The 17,077-nt window shown below is 34.2% G+C and overlaps 1 protein-coding gene across 1 annotated transcript in view; it reads right to left on the reverse strand.

Annotated features, from left to right (window-relative positions):
- Positions 1-17,077, reverse strand: part of LOC145671083 (putative ATP-dependent RNA helicase DDX43) — a 123,553-nt gene that overhangs the window by 12,468 nt on the left and 94,008 nt on the right. The window contains exons 12-13 of the mRNA XM_081739826.1: positions 3,549-3,634; positions 532-694 (exon numbers count right to left, since the gene is read on the reverse strand). Coding sequence (XP_081595952.1) covers positions 532-694; positions 3,549-3,634 — 249 coding nt within the window. The remainder of the gene's footprint in view (positions 1-531; positions 695-3,548; positions 3,635-17,077) is intronic.

Below are 17,077 nucleotides of genomic sequence, written 5' to 3' on the forward strand. Positions count from 1 at the left end.
ACATGGAAGTACCTGACTCGCTAGCATGTCCGACTCGATTAGTAGGCACTCAAGATTTCGGTCTGGCCGCGCAGTAAGTATATCCCACTCCCCTTATGTGAGTATAGTGATCATATCGCTAATTGCGAATCAAGGTCGAGGGACAAACCTTGACGGTGCACTTCGTGCTCAAGGACGACTAAAATCCAAAACTGAGGAAAAACGGACTGAAAGCTCAAAATAAGAAGACTGGCCGCAGCATGAAACGTCATGCTAAATACTTGGTAGTAGACCATTCTATCTCTAATGTTCCCTTCGTCGGTCATGATTGATACACAGAAAAAAAAACTAAAAGTCTACTCATGCAGGAGTGTATCAAGTTTATTTGACAATGTGATAAGTAATATATTGGTATGATCAAGAACATAAAAACCAGAATTAATGAACATTTAGGAGATTCTAAAACTAAGGATTCGGCAAGAGCTTCATTGAAAGTAATGTAAATTAAGTGTATCTTATTAATATACCAGGTAATCTAACATTAAAACCAACCTGATTAGCTTCCTGCAATATTGCAATCAGATCCTTAGCCTGACTTCTGTCCGACCATGTCATCAAAGAAATCGATTCCCCTGTTTTTCCGGCTCTACCTGTTCGTCCGACACGATGCACATACTCCTCTATATTACGAGGAAAATCGAAGTTAAAAATGTGACTGAAATGAAATGCATAAATTACTTTGAATTCATCTTGGATATATGAACTTAAAGCTCGTCCCTGCAAATAAAATTTGTCAAGCTTAGAAATCTCGTTGCTCTATGAGGTAAAATATTCTTTTACTCACCAAACCAAATAAAACAAAAAGTTTTAGATCGAGCAAAAATCCAAAACATGGGATTGAAATACTTTTTATACATAAATTGACATAATATAGTAAAATATAATGGAAAATCGAACTGTATACGATACATTACTTTCTACTTTGGACGTTACTTTATTTTTATTTAAGCTATGAGGATAATTTCAAAGGTAAGGTCTCTTATTTTTTTAAAATACAAGAAACGTATTTCTAAAAGTATTTAAATTATTTTAAAACTTGTACATATCGCGCATGTGTTTGAGGAAGCGCTGAACCTTATCTTTCACCTTGCTGTCTTCATAAGCTGCGTTCCGGTCAAATGTTCTTTCAACTTTGGAAACAGGCGCTAGTCATTGGTTTGCTCAACCTTCTTGACTATTTTGTCGGGAATTGACGGTCTCCCACTCCTTTCTTCGTTGTAAATTTCAGTACGACCAGCTGCAAACTCTCTACATCATTTGCGGACGTTTTTGAGTGTATGCATGATTTTCCAGATATTTCCGTCAATTGGTGATGGATTTCAATCGGTTTAATCCCTTTTGTGTTCCAAATCCGAATAACTGAGCGAATTTCACACTTGGCGGTAGCGCCAAGCAGGGCCCAAATTACCAAGGCTGCCACGCCAAGACAGAGCGTCCCAGCGAGATTCACGCAAGCTTATTAGGAAGTGGAAGAAAACAACAAACACAACAGTGTTACCAACAGCCACACGAACAGTTTCCCTGCATTACCATTGCTTTAGAGATATTACTTTTGAAATCACCCTCGTAATAAGCCATATTTTTAACCAAAAATATATTTTCTTTTATCATATTCTGTGTGATTTCAAATTATGATATAAATGCGTTTATTTAATACATAAAGTATGAGAGAAAAATAAACGACCAAGATCGTCATTTTGATGATTTAGTCGTTTATTTTTGTCTCCTGCAAAATCCTGCGGTACTTCCGCAACAATTTTTATAGAGGTAGTTGATGAGTACTACAAATTATATGCCCGTAGCCAAACTCTTTCTAAAAAAACAGTTGCGTGAGTACCGCAGGATTTTGAAACATGGATATTTGGATAGGGCGCATATTAATTCCTAAGTGAAGTCTCGATCCGACTACGGTAGTTCCCATAGTATTGGAGCTATGTACCTTTAAAGTTTATTTTTTCATGTTTTCGGCCGCCTATACCTCCGAAATGAGGGATTTCTGTACCCAGGTTGGTCTATACTTTTTGTATTATATGGTGTTAGGAATCACCTCCCAAACGTTGTCAGTACTCTTTTGAAATACAATGTTTATCTATACCAGCAACCACAAATACGGTGATATATATTTACAATAACTAAAGTAATGTATGATGAAATGAATTGTATTATTATTATTGCTTACTGCAGTATTGCTTCATATACCATTATATAGTTGGAAAAATAAAAAAAAATATAAAAAATAACGGATTAAAATTAAAAATGAAGCCAATGAAAATAAAATCAATTAATTTAAAAATTAATGTCAGGGAAAAAAACGGTTAAAATTAACTTCAAAATTAATTGATTAAAATTTAAAATATTTTTCACTGCTATTCTATGAGAATTGTATCCATTTGTGAAAATTAACATAAAGATTAAGATGTAGATAAACTTAAGGGTATAGGAAAATTATTCTACTAGTATGAAAAGTAGTTTCCAACTATGATAAATAATATACAACAAAATTAAAATATCACAAAATTCAGAAATATTCATTTCACACGATTTTGATTTTAAAAAATTAACGATTAATTTTTTAATCGTTATGATTTTTGTTAAAGACTATCAATTAAAAATTAATTACTGAAAAATGTAATTGATTCAATAAAAAATAAACAAAATTTTTAACTGCTTAATTTAATTATTATTTTTTTAACAGATTAACTACAAACCTGTATTATAAATATTAAATTATTCTATCTTATCATGTACTGAAGTAGTTTTTTTTAAAAAAAAAAAACTTTATTTATGATTTTATTTACAATTGAATTGTTTCTAATACTGCTCTCTGTATTAGATAGATATAATAGATGTCGTTTATAAAGTTTCCGATAGTTGGTTTTTCGTTCAGCAATGTGTCACGATTGGAGGTAGTGTATCGGGTCTTACAATAACACTGCAGCCTCTGTATCGGGTCTTACAATAACAGTGCAGCCTCATACCTTGATGCATAATTTCGTTGACACTAGCTGAAAACACAAATACCCTCTGAGTTAACTCTTCTTAGGGATGACTTTTCTTGGCAAATTATTTCACATATTATTGCGCAGCACTTCATCTCTTTATTTCACTGAAGTCCTCTGTAGGAGACTGTTGAGAGTGAATGTTTCCGCACATGCCTCGTTGGATATAACAAGTCAATAGGTGCTTTTTGACAGTCAAACCACTGTTTCGACCCTGTTTCACAATCCTGTTTAGCTGAGTTTCCAGGGCTGAAAAAGGGCCATATAGCGTTTCCAATAGCAGTTCAATTTCTGTGGCATGACAGTGCTGCATGAACTCCATTCCAGCTTCTGGTAGAGGAATCCGCCGAAAACAATATATGGACCCTTGTTACAGCTTATGTCTGCATCTGCAGAGGTTTGTCTAATCTATTCGCATGTACTCGGAACAATTTTCTACATATTAAGCATTTCCCTTTGTCCTAACTTTTAATACTATTTAAATTAATTCAAGAACGAACTTTTACTTACGTTATATCTCCAATATCTATTCCTCGAGAAGCCACATCTGTAGCTATCAAAATTCTAACGTCACCAGTTTTCAAATCTTCCAAAGCCTGTAAAAGTATATCTTCCTTAATAATTTCAAATTAAAATATAATTAGGACGACTAACAAACTGATATGAAAGTTACGTTAATATAATATGATTTAGTTCGAACAGTGAAATAGTGGGGAAAAATGACTATGCGTAAGATTTCTTATGTTTACTTAAGCTGTTGTACTTTTATCATATGCTGGACGTATTTTACAAACATTGGCTATCACTAAATTTAAATGCAAATTAGAATATCATGTAAAGATAATATCAACAGTAATTTTGTCAATCAAGCAAGGAAACTAGCGTGGTCATCAGTTGTGAAAGGAATAGCACCTTCTTCCAGTTTACGTCTCCACTCTTCACCTGTATATACAGACGTGTTCAAATTATTAGACTCAACATTCAGTTTCTGAATATTTTACTGTTCTTACAATATTACGTGAGAAAATACGTTCGAACTTAGTCTAAATTACTACTTTGTAACTCTGTCCTAATTTCTAGTGGCTGTGGCATATGCTTTTCAATATCAATAAAGCAAATACGTATGTAACATTCAAATATAATTACTATAAAGTGTGTATATCCAAATTGGAAACAAAAAATGAAATGGAATACTTACAAGAAAATTCTCTCTCACACAAAGACTAATATTTCTTATGAAATCCCTTATTCTTTATGAAGTCTTTTATCCTTTGTGGTATCCTATGTACGAGTTTAGCACATTTTGCTTTCAATTCAGCATCCTGATACCACAAATTGTTGATCTCCTTAATCAATTGAAGTTTGATTCTAATGTGCTTTTTCTCTAGCTTTTCTTTCATGAAGCTCCAAAAGTTTTCAATCGGGTTCATATCAAAACTAGTGCCTGGCCACGGAAGAACATTAATTTCGTTGTCCTCGAAGAATTTTGTCACAGCTTTGGCCCGGTGGCATGGGGCTCCATCATGCATAAAGATGAATTGTACGTCATCAAACTACAGTGAGTCTGGGAAAGCAGTTCTTGTTGAAGAACTTGTAGGTATTGGTCGTACTTCATTGTCCTCTCTACTATATACAGTCTTCCAGGCCCGAAGACAGAGATCACACCCCAGACCATGACTGAAGTAGGATGCTTCACAGCTTATTAAAGGCATTCCAACTTGAACTCCTCCCAGGTCAACGATGCACATATTGTGAACATTCATCAGACACAAAGATACATGATTCATCACTGAAACACACTATTCTCCAATCGTCAGCAGTCCAATATTTTAGGCCTCGTGCCCATTCGAGGCGCTTCTTTGCCATGATTGGAGCAGACTCTAATTTTTGTTTTCTTTCTTGACCGTGTGCTTTAATTCCCTCGGCACAAAGAATCCTTCGAACAATTTCAGGCCAAATGTCTGCGCCATACTCAGTCATTTTTATGCTTAAGTCTACTAGAAGTTCCACTTCTGTTTCCCAGAGCCAATCTTTTTAGTTTTCTGATACATCTTAGCGATAGCTTTGGTTTTCGCCCACACTTCCCAACCCTATTTTGGCTTTTGTTAATTCCAACAGAGATTCTACTCACAGATGTTTGTTCAATCCCAACTCTACTAGCAATGTATTGCCATGTATATCTTATTTCTACCAAAGTATTTTGTTAACTTCCTTTTTACGCGGAGAAAGGTCTTTTGCTTTTCCTATTATGCTGCAATTACAGGACTACACAGAATAAAAGATTGATACACGAAACACGTCACGATCATTTTAAACTACCCCATTCGAACAGTTGAACGCTTTGAATGTAGTTAACTTCTTACGACAGCAACCACAACACTTCAGACTGTAACGTTTGGCACTACAATAGCTATCTACAACTGAAACACCATTTAAGATCTCCTCTCCCTCCTCCCCAGCTCCTCACTAATACCATTTGCTGTTTAACGGTAGTATCACCACTTTAACTGTACAGTAAACAAATGAAAGATCCTATATTGGTAGTTTAACCATTAAATTAAATGTTCTAGAACTCTGAAATTAGGACTCCTACATCAAGTTTGCATTTTTCGAGCATGAGTCTAATAATTTGAACACGTCTGTAATTCAAATCGATTTGTACGTGAAACCTGGTGCTAGAAGTAATGAAGTAATGAAAGGTATTGATCCATGTACGAGTCTTTCTGATAGTATAACTATTATAAGTGTCGCCCTAATGAAGGAAAGAAGGCAGTTTTTGCACTACTTTCCACTCTAAACCGAAATGTAGCGTTTATCAATGTTCCACTCTAAACCGAAATGTTTATCAATGAGAAACATCTATTACAAAATTCCTGGGTTTATCTTGCAATCAGGAAAACAAACTATAAGATAAAAAAGATATGTAATCAATTTGAAAATGTAGTTTTTTCTGGACATAGAAGACAGAAAAAAATTCACACGCCACCGACAACACCTAAATAGAACAGGTCAAAGCGTTATTACAAAAGCTGTCCATGCTACTCTGAACAGAAAAGAAACTAGTGCAAATGGCATTTCTCCCATCTCTCTTTAGTGGCACAAACAGCGAAACATGTAAAAATGGTCCTCCATGCAGAGTTCAATTCAGAGGCTTGGAGACCAAAGTAACTCAGACGAAAATTTGTTTCAGATTTCGATTAAGAATATCAGTGAATCAGAACATCAGTGAATTATTGTTAGTCCATCAAAATATACAATCAGTTCGGAATAAACAAACTGATTTGGAAATTATATTATATATTGATGTGTTGTGTCTATCAGAATATTGACTTGAGTGAAAAGAACAAATAATTATTCCTGGTTATAGTTTGGTATCTAAATACTACAGAAATACAGTGAAATGTTGAGGTGTTTGTATATTAATGAAAAATATGCTAAGCAGCTCACACCCCAAAGTAATTGACAAAACAGAAAGCGTTGATAGATGCTTTGAATATACAGCAATATAATTAACAAACAAAACAATTAAGTAAATCATTATTGTAGTATATTGCACTTTTGACTCCAAAGTGTTTATATTTTTTAAAAAAGAAAAGAAGAAAAAAATAAGTGAAGTTATCAGTAAATATGATAGTTATACTATGTGGTGATTTTAATAAAGATACAAAAGGATAAACCACAATGAGCGATATTCCTCAACATTTTATCAAGTTTCAATTTTTATATGACAATATTTGAACCAATTCATTTAACGAGATCTTCTTGCGCTTCAATCGACAATATATTTACAAATCTTCATCTAAATTGTTACAGATCCCAAATTCTAATCATTACATTCAATAATCATGTAGAACAAGAGTTTCGTTTGACACGTTTCTCCAAAGATAATGAATTGGGAAAAGGCACTATAATGAACACAAAATAGTGAAATCCCCCCCCCCCCTCTCTCTCTCTCAGCTTAAAAACGAAAATTTCGTAAATGACAAAAATGTGAAACATAACGTTAATGACACGTACAGATGTTTTATTCATAAATTTAAATTATTATTTGAAAGCGCCTTTCCCTTGTCTAGTGGAAAAGTAAATAACGCACATAACAAACCATGGATTACAAATGGCATTAGAGTTTCTAGTATGAAACTAAAAGAGCTGTATAGAAATTCTTGAATACTATAAAAAAATAAATCCCTGTACAAAAAATGTCATTAATAAAGCCAAAAAGAACCATTACAGTAATAAATAACGCATATAATAAAAGCAAAGAATCGTGGAACGCAACAAACTGTGAATTAGGAAAGATAAATGAAAAACACAAAAATATAGAGTTACCGGTACGTATAAAAGATAGTAACGCAACTATAAATAATGAGTACTTAAATAATCACTTCTGTATAGTTGCAGAGAGAGCTATTCGTGATATACCTACCCCAAGTGACACAAGTTGACTACAGCCGCTTAAATATATTAATAAGTCATTTCTCCTTACACCAACTTTCCCACAAGAGATAGAGGAAGCAGTACATAAATTTGGTAATAAAAAGCCTGCAGGAATGGATGATATCCCAATTTCTTTTTGAAAAAATGTATCCTTATTATAGCGCCTGCATTACCAGACATCATTAATGAGTCATTTTCTAAAGGAATTTTCCCTGATGCATTTAAACTCTCAGTCGTCAAACCCTTGTTCAAAAAAGGATGTATGGCTCAGTGGTATAGCGTTCACCTTTGGTGCATGGGGTCCCTGGTTCCATCCCAGCTCGCGCTGTGTGAACTTTGTGGTGGACAAACACCGTGTGTGGCGTTTTCTCGGGGTTTTCCCGTTTCCTCCCACTTTCTTCATTCCACCATTTCACTCATTTCTCATCATCAACGCTCGTTTATCCTAGCCGGCATAACCGTGGGACGTAAAACTCAAAGATTTCAAAAAAGGATGTAGAAAAGAAAAAAATTACCTTCCCATATCACTTTCTTCTATTTTTTCCAAAACTTGTTGAAAAACTAATATGTAAGCGACTGCTAAGTTTCATTAATGAATAAGATTTCATTTTTAAATCCCAAAACGGCTTTATAAAAAGGCAAATCCACAATTACTGCGATATATGAATATACCAAAGTAGCTTTAATATCTGTTGGTCAAAAAGTCAACCTTCTAGGCATATATTGTGATCTTTTAAAAGCTGTTGATTGTATATATATATACATATATATTGGTAAATTAGAAAAATATGGTATTGTGAGGTATTGCTTTGGAATCGTTCAAATCATACTTCTGCAATCGTAAAGAAATCGCGCAAATTCTTCACATGAATGAAATAACTAAAGCTCTAAGCAAAATAAACTCAAGTGAACAAATAAATAGAAAATGTGTTCCACAAGGGTCAGTTCTAAGACCTATACTCTTTTTTCTGTATCTTAATGATTTATCCTTAAACATAGAAGAAGGTAGTATACTCCTTTTTGGATGATGATACAACAGTAACTGAAAACGACAGAGATAGCCTGCAAGAAGCCATTGACCTTACAACATCCAAACTTATCCACTAGTTTTCAGCAAATAAGTTAAAACTAAAAGAAAAATATAAAATGAAATGAAATTTTTAAGTTTTACGTCCCACGGTTATGCCGGTGAGGCTAAAGTAGACGGTGAAGATGAGAAATGAATGAAATGGTGGAATGAAGAAAGTGGAAGGAAACGGGAGAACCCCGAGAAAACCCACGAGCACGGTGTTTGTCCATCACAAAGTCCACACAGCGCGAGCTGGGATCGAACCAAGGGCCCCAAGCACCGGAGGTGAACGCTTCTACAATCAATTATGTCCCTGTATTATGTCATATTCTCCTCTCATATTAAATGCTGAATTGCCTTCTGGGAGTCTTCGCCACAACTTCAGAATATATTCAAACAATAAAAATGTGTCATAAGAATCGTTACAAAATTACCGAAATGCTCCAGCTGTAAGGAACTATTTGAGTCATTTAATACGATGACAGTTCCTTCTTTGTACTCCCATGCGCAAAAAATATTGCGCGTGTACTGTAACTCACAATTTTTCGCAATTATTCCATTTTCCATATGTTTATTGGTAAAATTCAGTTATTAGTACGTGGAGATAATAGAAAGCAATCCATCTAAGGAGATATTTCCAAAAAATATAATAAAATAATAAAAATATAAGCAAAAAACAAAATTATGTTCGGTTTTGTGTATACTGGCAATAATGTTTTCGAGGGAATTTTTGGAGTAGCACAGCACGATTGCAGAGGGAATAACAAGATTAGTAGGAGAACAGCTGAATCAAGGAACTGGAAGTTGGAGCAACATATTGCATTTATTGGCTTAAATCTAGGGTGTAAATTGTCTGCCAAATATAAATTAGCTTCTGTAAGCAAGATGTTATACGGAAAATATAAACAAAGAGAAAAACTGTTGTCTTAAGTTTGGAAGTGACATGCTCTATAGCCATGAGCATTTATTTCTTAAGAAAAAGATAAGCACCAAAAGAAAATTTGTGTGGTCAAGTGGGTAGAGTGACGGACTAGTAATTCTTATACTGTTTTGACACTAGATCGAATCCCATCCGGTCCTGTTCAATTTTTTTTCTTTACAAAACATTGTAGAAAGTGTATAATTTTTATGTTAATAAAACTGAAACAATACAATTAGGAAATAACTTTTTGTTTCCTCTGATGACGTATTTATTTAGAATTAGTGTACTATTAGTAATACCGATTGCTTTCAGTTTATGGTGTTGTATAGCTTCCTTTATCATCCTCTTTTCTTGAAAAAAAAATTTCTCCAATAAAGTATGAAAAATATATATCTTAGTATCAAACATGATTTATCGTGATGAAATAAACAAGTTTCCCGTTATTAAAAAATAAAACTATAGATAATCATTGAATTTGGTCTTTAGGGTTTTATTATGCTATATATATTCTTTATAAGACTATACTTTATAAGGCAAGATGAGCGATCATACCCTCAAATTTAGCTAGTGAGTGAAAGATGTTTTCGGCACAAATATTTTACAGGTTTAGGTGCATGAAACACCAATACGCCATGGTCTTGACCTTCGTTTATTTCACATTATTATCCGACATATCATAGCAGGTAAAAAGCAGCATCAATCGGCAAGAAGAACTGCAAGTTGTGGTCTTAGTCTGTTTCTGATGCTCCGGGCTCGATCGCATAGCACGCTCGTCTATACCTTGACTCATACGTCTATCATTCAGTGCAGGCACATATCCAGCTTTTCTTTTCGGAGGGGACCCGACACGAATCCTCGTAAGCACGTAATTCTAATGTTTCCAAAATATCAATAATAATAATAATAATAATAATAATAATAATAATAATAATAATAATAATAATAATAATAATAATAATAATAATAATAATAATAATAATAATAATAATGCAACAGTTCTGTATTTCTCTTAAACGTTTCTTACTTGTCATTTATGAACCGGTCAAACTTAATTCTAACTCACACGAAATCAAAAAATATTTTCTAGAGACATGTAAGGAAAACTGTTTGCTACGTATATCACATAAAAAAAATAGCAAATGGCAATGAGTGTATCGTTCTAATACAGTAATGTTATAAACAGACCGGAAACGAAATTGTAATCCCATTTAAAAGTGTTCTTTAATTCCACCTGGTATCAATGGCATTACGGTATATTCTTACAAGTAACACGTCCCAAGTGTAACACTCCGATTTTGATAAAATTTGACAGGCAGATACTACACATAAAATAAACGAATACATGTTTTTTTTTTATTTTCTGCGGAAAAACTGTTTTACGGGGGCAAAAGCACTCACCCAAAATTTTGAAATTTGACGCCCGAAAGACAAAAATAAGTGGACCAAAGTGTACGAAATTGTGCACAGATATGGCAGACGTAAAATGAAGGAATACGTGTTTTGTATTTTCCTGGAAAAAACGGTTAGGTGGGACGCAGACCCCTCCAAACCTTTGATCATGAAATATCAAAAGTGCTAGTAACAATATGTCTGATGTGTGTAAAGGACGAAGAATTCCGATGACACTTTGTGTATGGACAATACGCAAAAACTAAACGAATGCCTGTTTTAAGGGACAAAATCCCTCATCCAAAATGATGAAAGTTGACGCCCGAAAGGCAAGAAGAAGTGAACCGAAATGAATGAAATTGTGCACAGATATTGTAGACGAAAAATGAGGGAATATGGGTTCCGTATTTTCCTGAAAAAAAAAAAAAAAAAACGTTTCGGTGGGACACAGACCCCTCCAAAACTTTGATCGTGAAATATCAAAAGTGCTAATAACAGTATGTAAGAAGTGCTTAAAGGACATGAAGAATTGGAACGACACATTGTGTAGGGACAATACGCAGAAAAAAAAAAAAGAATACGGGTTTATTTTCTGCGAAAAATTGGTTTTAGGGGGCAGAATTCCCCACCCAAAATTTTGAAATCGTGCACAGATATTCTAGACGTAAATTGAGGTAATTGTGTTTCGTATTTTCCTGAAAAAAAGCGATTGAGTGGGGCACGGACCTTCTAAGCTGTTGATTAGGAAATATCAAAAGTGCAAATAAGTATGTATACGTCAGAAGTTCCTAAAGAGTATGGAGAATTGCATCGAAACTTCGTATAGGGACAATTTGCAAAACAATAAATGAAATGCATTTTAATTTGTATGAAAAAACAGTGTTGGGGCCTAGATCCCCTCCAAAAAAAGTTAATATTACCGTAAAAGTGCAGGAAGGAGTGGACCGAAGCAAATGAAATTGTGTGTAGATATTGTATAGACTGTATGTAAAATAAGGACTTTCGTGTTTTAAAGATGTCCCTATCAATTTTTTCACATCAACAGCAAACAGGAAATTAATCGGCACGTGTTTTTGTTTGTGCTTGTTGTTGATCTACCAAATTTGAAGAAATCTGATGGAGACACTTGTGAAACACGAGAGGCTTTATTTTTCATATCCAATATCTACAGACAATTTCATTCGCTTCGATCCAATCCTTCCGACACTCAACGCCTCGGTCCACTCAAAAGGTTTTTTTCTCTTTTCAGGAAAATACGAAGCACGTATTTCCTCATCTTACCTCTACAACATTTGTGAACAATTTCATTCAGTTCGGTACATTTTTTCTTCCCTTTCTTGCGTCAAATTTCAAAATTCATGCGGGGGACCTTTTGTCCTCTAAAACCGTTTTTTCGCAGGAAATAAAAAAGCCGAATTTGTTTATTTTTTGCATATTGTCCTAACACAAAGTTTTGTTCCAATTCTTCATGTAAATTTAGGCACTTCTGACATACTGTTATTAGCACTTTTGATATTTCATGATCAAAGGTTTGGAGGGATCTGTGCCCCACCTAACCATTTTTTCCAGGAAAATACAAAACACGTATTCTCTAATTTTATGTTCGCAATATCTGTTCACGATTTCGTTCACTTTGGTCCACTTGTTTTTGCCTTTCGAGCGTCAACTTTCAAATTTTGGGTGAGGGCTTTTGCCCCCTAAAACCCTTTTTTCAGCAAAAAAAAATAAAAAAGCACTTATTTGTTTATTTTATGCATAGTATCTACCTGCCAAATTTTATCAAAATCGGAGTGTTACACTTGGGAAGTGTTACTTGTTAGAATTATAACAACAACGCATTGTCCACAGTTTGGACACTGACTCAAAGTAATCTGACATAAATAAAAAAAAAAAAAAAACTCAAAAGGGAAAAAGTAGGTTTATTAAAAAGTGCTTGAGGTTTGGTAAGGGACAGCTTCCAGGACCTCATGCTGGATACGTCACTGAGTCAATGCATTATATTTGTTTCTTGCAAAGATGATAATTAGATGCGTAATGTGTAAAATTATATCATAGTTTGACTTTTTATAGGTCTTTCCTTAACACATCCATATTATCCGGCGTTCTGCCTGCCTGTTTTATGTCGGATAAGCGAAACTCTACTGTATTTTCAGATAGCATATACACAGGAGCTAGAGGTCTGCACGGGCCGGAATTTTTAGAACGGACCCGGCCCGTCCCCTTTAATTTACAATCTATAGGCATTAGCGGATTAAGGGCGGAGCCAATGGAGCCCAGGGCCCCCAGCTCAGGGGGCCCTTTAAAATCCCTCTGTTTAATACTTACGCTCGCGGTATCGCTAGATTTAAGTCTTTGCATCAGCAGCATTTACCTGTTAATAATGAATGAAATTATTTAATTGTTAATAATGAATTTAACTAAACTAATTATTGTAAACTTGAAGCACATTCAAATATTACAGCATAGTTCTCGGTAGTTCCATAAGTAATTTCAGAGACCACGGTGTTTCAGTGGTAGAGCGTTCACCTTTGGTGCATGGAGTCTTTGGTTCGATCTATGCTCGCGCCAAGTGAACCTTGTGCTGGACAAACACTGTGTGTGTGGGTTTTCTCGAGGTTCTCCCGTTTTATCCCACTTTTTTCATTCCACCATTTCATTCATTTCTTATCATCACTGTCTCCTTTAGCCTATCCGGCATAATCGTGGGACGTAAAACTTAAAAATTTCATTTCAAATCATTTCAATCAAAAAACAGTTGCAGGAAGTATGTAATTTCGAATAAAACAAACTACTATATACAATTCTGAGTATATTCTTCTTTTATGAAATTCTCGCGAACCTTATTTCTAAATTGAAGGGTAAGAAGACTAAATGCATTCTCTTATTATTATAGACCCATTTCAATTGAAGCAGTTGGAATAGTTGAAAAAAAAAAAAACATACCCTATATTCCAGTGTGCCACAATCGGTATAACGCGCCACACTGGTGTGTCCAGCAAAGTGAACAGTGTGACGCAAACTTTTTCCTATTATTTGCAAGACTATTTGTCGAGTTCCTGGTATTTATTATTATTATTATTATTATTATTATTATTATTATTATTATTATTATTATTATTATTATTATTATTATTAACGATTTTTCCATGGATCAGCTGTCTGTATACGGTTAAGCAACCACAAGTATCACATTGAAGGAATGAGTGTAATTATTTACTTTAATAGTAATACAAAAGTCTATTTGCTTGTATATTCTACCGGTAATAACTGCATCCGTCTAGAAAGCTAGGACTAACAACAAAGGGATACCAAGTTGTGACCACACACCGCCCCAAATCGTGGGTGCCACAAGTTCTCTTCTACGCCTTAGAACAATAAGGGCTGTAGCGTTCAGGGAGAGAGGAAAACAACTTAATTCCATTGCAGTTATATGCTTATTAAATGTTAACTTATATTTATAAATTATGTAAGTGATCGTATTGTTTTCTGTTTATTATTATTATTATTATTATTAATAATAATAATAATAATAATAATTCTTATTATTATACATTTCTTAATACGTTGATTGCCATGTGTATGGAATTCCATACACACGGCTGTCCTGTACAGTAGAGCGTGATTATTTTCCATACGCAAACAATGTAGATATTCCAAGTTTGTTGTGTTCGTTCTATAGGTGTGTATGTAATTAGATACATATGGCGTAGAAATCAAAATTTAATGTCCATGCCACGTATATGAAAAACCATACACAAAGACATTTATGAATAAAGACATTGAGTTTGAGTTTAACGTCTCGTTCAGCAACGAAGCTATATGAGACGTCGGCCTACTGATTAACGTGGACTCCGAACCACGTGAGCTCTCGCCGGGAATCGAAGCCGGGTCTTCCACACCAAATGCGCGTACGCTAACCACTAAGGAGCTTATGAACAGAGACATTTATGAGCTAAAACAAAGGCGAAAACAAAGATGTGTGATGTGATTTTGAGTTTATCGTCCCTTTCAGCAGCAAGGCTATATGAGACGTGGACCTACTGATTAACGTGAAATCCGAACCACATGAGCTCCCGCCGGACGAAAACAAAGACCTTTGGAATTGACAATTGTTTGGGCATTCCAGTCGAACCTACCTAATATTAACAACGTTTCTACGATAATTTCGTAACATTGTATTATTTCTTTTGTTGATTAGCTTGGTTAGGCTTATTTAAACACTTTCTTCTTTGCACCGACGTGTCACATCTCTTGGATGAAGATACACTAGCTCTCACTGGAAATCTAATCCAGAACCAATGCACTTGAACCATTTGACCACAACAAGGCACATTTAAAAAGAAGTTTCGATTTTGTTCGGAAAATTGTGATTAGGTGTAACATTTAAAAATATATTTAAGAAAGGGTACGGAGTAAACGCACTGTACTTTCTCGCTCGAATATTTTACACTGACTTATGTTAGGCTGCAACTGTTATTGATACATTTATTTGGGAAATTGCGAATACAATAATGTTTTGGAAAACTTTGCTAGAAGAAACTTCAGGCCCAAAAGTAAAGTACCCATTGGTCATATTTCCGTTAGAAATAACTTGATCCATATATTAGAATTATAAAGGATATAATTGTATGTGAACTATAAGCAAAAGCGTCTGAGTAATTTCTGAGAAAATTATGCAAAAAGTCACCCCCAAGAATAAATTATCCCTTGTGGATCTTTTCAGTATAAACGAGCTATGCTATATTGTTAGTGTTTTCATAAAACATTTATTTATGAAATACGAACACAATCACCTGAGTCGTTCTTGAGAAAATCGCAGGGTAAAACTTACTGTCAAAAGTAATATACCATTTCTAGATTTTCCGGATGAGGGAATTATACCATATAGCTAGGTTATTTATGTAATACGTATTTATAAAATATGAACAACAAACATCTCCTGAGTTGTTTTTAGGAAGGTCATCGGGAAAAGCTTACCCCCAAAGGTAAACTCTTCTATCTGTAATTTTGACAGTATATCAAGTAATTTTTAAGCAAATCGTCGGGAAAAATTTCACTATCAAAGTAAACTATCTCTTTTGGATTTTTCTTTTCGGAACAAGCGAGTTATACCATATTGTAAGATTATTACAGAAAATATTTTTACTGAAATTAGAACAAATTTCAGTAAAAATACAAATTTCAGTAATAACTGAGACAATTGTCCAAAAAAAATCAACCCTTGAGAAAACCACTTCTTCTGTATGTTATCGGAATAAACTATTTATGCTCTATGTTAGTTTATTAATGAAATATTTTTTTACGAAATATGAACAAAATTGCCTGAGGCGTTAATGGGAAAACCATCGGGGGAAAGCTCACCCTAAGATTAAGCTACTCCTTCCAACGAGTTGACATATTGTTAGGTAATTAATGATACGTTTATTTATGAAATGTGGTTGAGAAAATTGTGCAAAAAGAACGCATACCATACAGTAAATTACACCATATATATTTTTTCAGAAAAAATATTCATATGTGGTGGAGATTTGTTAATAAAATATATATTTATCAAAAGTAAATAAAATCGTCACAGCTTTTTTTTATTTCAGAAAATAGAATTATTTTAAATTTTAATCCTTCAGTAAATTACCCTTGCTTTTAAGTGTCGAAGGACATAAAATTCGAAAGATATTATGTTACTAAAACGTTATGTCTAGAATTCGGTGCAGATACGTTGAACAGTATGGCCTCTATTTGAGTGCGTGTAAAAGCGTGACGAACCGAGAGACAAATAGATGGACAGACATCGAAAAATCATTTTTTTCGCTATGTAGGAGCCATGTAACTTGAATTTATTGAAATCTGGTATTCGGTTTTTATAACTATCACCACACTTTCTTTTTTCGTCGCTCGAATGTGAAAACGAATAGGCCTACACCGACACGTAATGTGATAATTCGTAATCTCAAAAATTTAATTTGTTATGTTTAATGTGTGGTTACTCTAAAAAAAAAAAGCTTATGCATGTTACATAATTTTATTATCAGTTTGTCACGCTACTGTATAATTCGGTACGATTATAGGTAATATTCATGGCATCTTTTGGAAGCATTCGCGTTCCTCACAAAGAGAGCTGTAACATTTAGTTTTGTTTAAAGAAAGCACTCTTGATTTTTTTTTTCACACAGACTTGCATTTCTTGCACTTGTGGATATGAAACAAAAGGAGAGAGAGAGAGAG

Source organism: Thermobia domestica, chromosome 15 (genome assembly GCF_964235325.1).
Source record: "Thermobia domestica chromosome 15, izTheDome1.hap1.1, whole genome shotgun sequence".
In the NCBI taxonomy this organism is placed as follows: Eukaryota; Metazoa; Arthropoda; class Insecta; order Zygentoma; family Lepismatidae; genus Thermobia; species Thermobia domestica.